Here is a 4273-nt window from a genome sequence, read left to right as displayed (position 1 = left end):
TTTTTAAATTATCTTCGCTCTTCCTCTGTGGCCGTCATCCTGTTATTGTCATGTTTCCTTGTTTCTCTATGACTCAAAAGAGTTAATGGGAATAAACAAACTCTGAAAGGCAAGAGTGTTTGTCTTTTACTTCATTACCTGCCCCTCACCCGCTGAACTGGCTGCTCCGAAGATGATCAGGCGGTGTCATACGTATCCCCGATTAACCTATTCCTGAATCGCCCAATCCCGATACCGGCGCCTTTGAATGGGTGATCCCGATTCGCCTGTTCCTGTTTGGCGTATGTTCTCGGTTGCTTCCCTTTAATCATTCCCACAACGAAAATGAAAAGTAAGGTTTCATGCATACGACCCCAGACAACCCCGGCAGGTAAAAAAGAAGATTTTATATGTGGATATAACTACGTCAAATTAACAAACAATGAGGCCAGGAGATGAAATGATTAACAAATAGTAAAGAGTAGTAACGCTCTCCATTCACAAGGTACTGACACAACTTCAAGTCAGTGCTGCTTACGCAACCGATTCAGCTAGCACACAGGTAAATAATAATAATAATAATGGAGTCTCCCGTCGGACCGACGGACGAGTAGGCAGGCATGCTTATCTGTTGGTGTGTGTCCTCATACAATCATGGGAGAAGAGGCCGATTCTGGATGCGCAGCACTTCCCACTCATGGTGTTGCAAGGGAAAACGTCTCTAGAAGTTGAACCCTCCTTAATGGCCAGCGTTCTCTTGTTTTCAAACGTCTTCATGCCACTAGAGCACAACATCCTCCAGCAAGAGCGGTCAAGGTCAATAAAAGGTACATTGGAACAAACCCAGACACTTCCTCAAAAAAGGAACTACGTCACATTCCAGTGGCAAACAGGGGATCCAGGTTGTTGTGCAAAATGTACATGTAAGGTCACGGCTTTGAAATGTCCTTAGCTACTTGAGGAGGAGGGTGGCAGAATGGTTAAGACACTAATCTGTTGATACAGCGTCCGTTAGGGTCCGGGTTCGATTCACACACACACACACACACACACACACTGACCAGTGAACACGACAGGCCCCTTGTAGGCAGCCCAGGCATGATGGCTGACCTCGTGACCCTGTGTGGTTGTCATGGTACTCGTCTCGCTCCGTGACGTCATGCAGGCCGCCATCTTTTCTGCCCCTGTCTGAACTAACCAGTCAGAAACAGTCTTCACGACGGAGTCTGCAAGCCAAAAGTTGGACAGCTTTGTACGTTCAAGTGGAGTCAACAATTTACTGTTGGCTGTTGCTCTTAAGGCCAAGTTGTTCAGAGCATAGAGACTAATATCTCTAAATTATACTGTCTATGTTCAGAGTCCTGGATGCCTGTCTGTGTATGGGGCCGTGTGGGGGGGTATGATGGGAGAGGCCGGGGGATGGGGCTCCGTGAACTTTGTACTAAAACACCATTGCAATGGGAATCCACCAACAGCTTAGTTTTTTGTGAAGGACTTCAGACTCTCAAACCAGTAGGCAAGATTGCACTGGCTCTTAGTGCCGCAGCCTTGGGGGCAAGCTGGCCTTCAAGTTGGGAACCACCCCAACGCCGACTGTCCAAAAACCCTCTTGGCCAAGAAACTGTTGGGATGTGACTTTGGCAATACTGTCTCCACTGTTATCAAAATCCGTGCCTGGATACTAGATAGTCGGGACAGCAGTTGCCTCCTGGCTTGACTAAGCGCGTTGGACTACGCTGCTGGTCAGGCATCTGCTTGGCAGATGTGGTGCAGTGTATATGGATTTGTCCGAACGCAGTGACGCCTCCTTGAGCTACTGAAACTGCATTCGGGTACGGCTGATTATCGTAATACATAGTCTAAAAACACACGCTCACATCAGTAATTTCTATGGACACGAAGAGAATGAACATGGGAACATGGCATGTGGATGATGATCCACTGACAGATGAAGACATAAATCATGGGTCTATAAAATTGCACGCATCAAAATGTGTCTGCGCACACCTGCGCGCTCGCACGCACGCGGCACACACATGCACGTACCCACACATACACTCATATTCATTTAACTGAGTAATAACATCTTACGGTATGAAGATATGAGGCTTTGAGAGACCTTGTGCTAAAAAAAAAATAAATAAATAATTTTTTTTTAAAGATAAAAAGAATCATTGGATGCATCAGCACTTGTCGCATACTATATCAATGTAGTAATGAAGTTAATCTTGGTTAGATTTCGTTAACGTGACAGGAGATGTGTAGACAGACAGAACAGCGCCCGAAATGTGCACAGAATGTTAACTAGTAAGACGCAATAACGATTCCATAGCATTATCAGAAGGAATCATCTGCATGAGAAAGCCAGTCGGAATCGTAAAGACACACAGTAGAACGAACGTGTTTTCTGTAAACAACATTGCTGACTGCACTACTCTCGACAAAACACTGATATATTGCGAGTTATAGTATATTACCGCTTGTTCAATACTGGTTTAAACAGTATCTCCTTTGGAAAATGTCACAATACAAATACAAAGAAATCAACAGGGCAACAAGACAGTCTAATAATTAAACAGCGCTTGCTGTTAAAACACACACTTTTTTTTTTTTTTACACACATTTCTTCCCCTCCACTCCTCTGTGTGACTGGCGGAGTGAACATCCATGCCTTGTTGTGAACAGTAACATTCTGTATTGAGGGGGTATATATGCGGATATTGACCTTTTCACAAGCATGATACACTGAGACTTAATTCGATGGAAATTTAATTAAACGGTAATGCTGGATGCGTATAATTATGGCCACGTGGTCCAGAACACTCACCTTAAGAATCCCTCTTTTCGAAACCGATTCCAGTTTCAGACAACTCGTTTGATTTGTTTTGTTTTCAGCTGTTAGTAATGGCTCAGAGTCTGAAAAGCAATTCCATTGACTCTTTAGTTCGGTTTCTGTTATGTTAGATCAATTATTCATCACTGCGGTTGTCATGAATTTAATGCTGTATATTTTCCATCAGTTTGGTGGATGAATTGTTATTTGTCGTTGCGGTACGTTATCTTAGAATTAACTGATATTGTGGTGTTTCATTTCTCTTCAATGTAAGCTGTAAAACGTTTTTGCTTTAAGATCATATTGGGTGGAAACAAAATCTGGCTCGCGCAAACACACACACACACACACACACACAAACACACACAGCCACAGCTAAACACACACAGCCACAGCTACACACACACACACACACACACACAGACGCACACACACACAGAGACGCACACACACACACACACACACACAGTCACAGCTAAACACACACACACACACACACACACACACACACACACGATGAAGTGAGAACTGAAAGATACTGTAAACATCATAAATCGCATGACAAAAGTACCGAAGGCCTCTCCTACCTCCTACGACGAATTCACAGCCCGTCAGTTCATTACACACCTGTGAGAGGAAGACGCCGCCTTTACACAGGTAAATTTCACTGAGAGAAAAGCCGTGAACACATCTGCGCACCTGCCCACTGACACACTCACTGCACATGGACCCACATCAACTGTGGCCTCGGACTAAACCAAAAACAAAAAAAAGAAAGAAAAAAGTGTGTGTGTGTGTGTGTGTGTGTGTGTGTGTGTGTGTGTGTGTGTGTGTGTGTGTGTGTGTGTGTGAATGATGCAACCATCTGTCATGATTATTAGACGATGGGGCCCACTTTTGAAGGTATGACATCACTGCCGAACCAGACATAGTAACGTCACTGCTTTCAGACAGGACCATGTGTCACCTCAAATGGAAAAAAAAAAAAGAGAAAAAAAGAAGAAGAAGAAAAAAAGGAATATGATGCTTAATGAAGGCGGTAGGAGACGGGGGTAGGGGTGAGACAATTTTGGCGAGGGCCGGATTTCGACGAAGAGAGATTCAACAGATGAACTCTGCAAGCACGTGATTCTCGTTTCTTTCTTTCAGTGTGAGCAGCGACCATTTCTGCTGCACACACACACACACACACACACAGCTTCATGACATGAACTCAGCACGTGATTCACGTTTAATACAGGGTGTACAGGTACCGTTGCACCTGAGAGAGAGACAGAGTGAGCGAGAGAGAGAGAGAGAGAGAGAGGACCCTTTCCACACACACACACACACACCAGACTGCAAGAAGGGTGGGGGGCGAACGCCAGATTTCTCGGCGCCGAAGTTTTCTCTGTGTAACGATAATTCAGCGGTGCGGATTTTAGGTGCACAAAAAAAGATAATGATAAATAAAAAGACAGA

General features: G+C 44.5%; 1 protein-coding gene across 1 annotated transcript in view; it reads right to left on the bottom strand.

The window, feature by feature from the left end:
* Positions 1-3488, bottom strand: part of LOC143286506 (uncharacterized) — a 5658-nt gene extending 2170 nt beyond the window's left edge. The window contains exons 1-2 of the mRNA XM_076594085.1: positions 3400-3488; positions 1041-1172 (exon numbers count right to left, since the gene is read on the bottom strand). Coding sequence (XP_076450200.1) covers positions 1041-1152 — 112 coding nt within the window. The 5' untranslated portion in view covers positions 1153-1172; positions 3400-3488. The remainder of the gene's footprint in view (positions 1-1040; positions 1173-3399) is intronic.
* Positions 3489-4273: the final 785 nt, after the last annotated feature.

Source organism: Babylonia areolata, chromosome 10, assembly GCF_041734735.1.
Source record: "Babylonia areolata isolate BAREFJ2019XMU chromosome 10, ASM4173473v1, whole genome shotgun sequence".
Lineage (NCBI taxonomy): Eukaryota > Metazoa > Mollusca > Gastropoda > Neogastropoda > Buccinidae > Babylonia > Babylonia areolata.
This window is presented reverse-complemented; position numbering and strand designations above follow the sequence as displayed.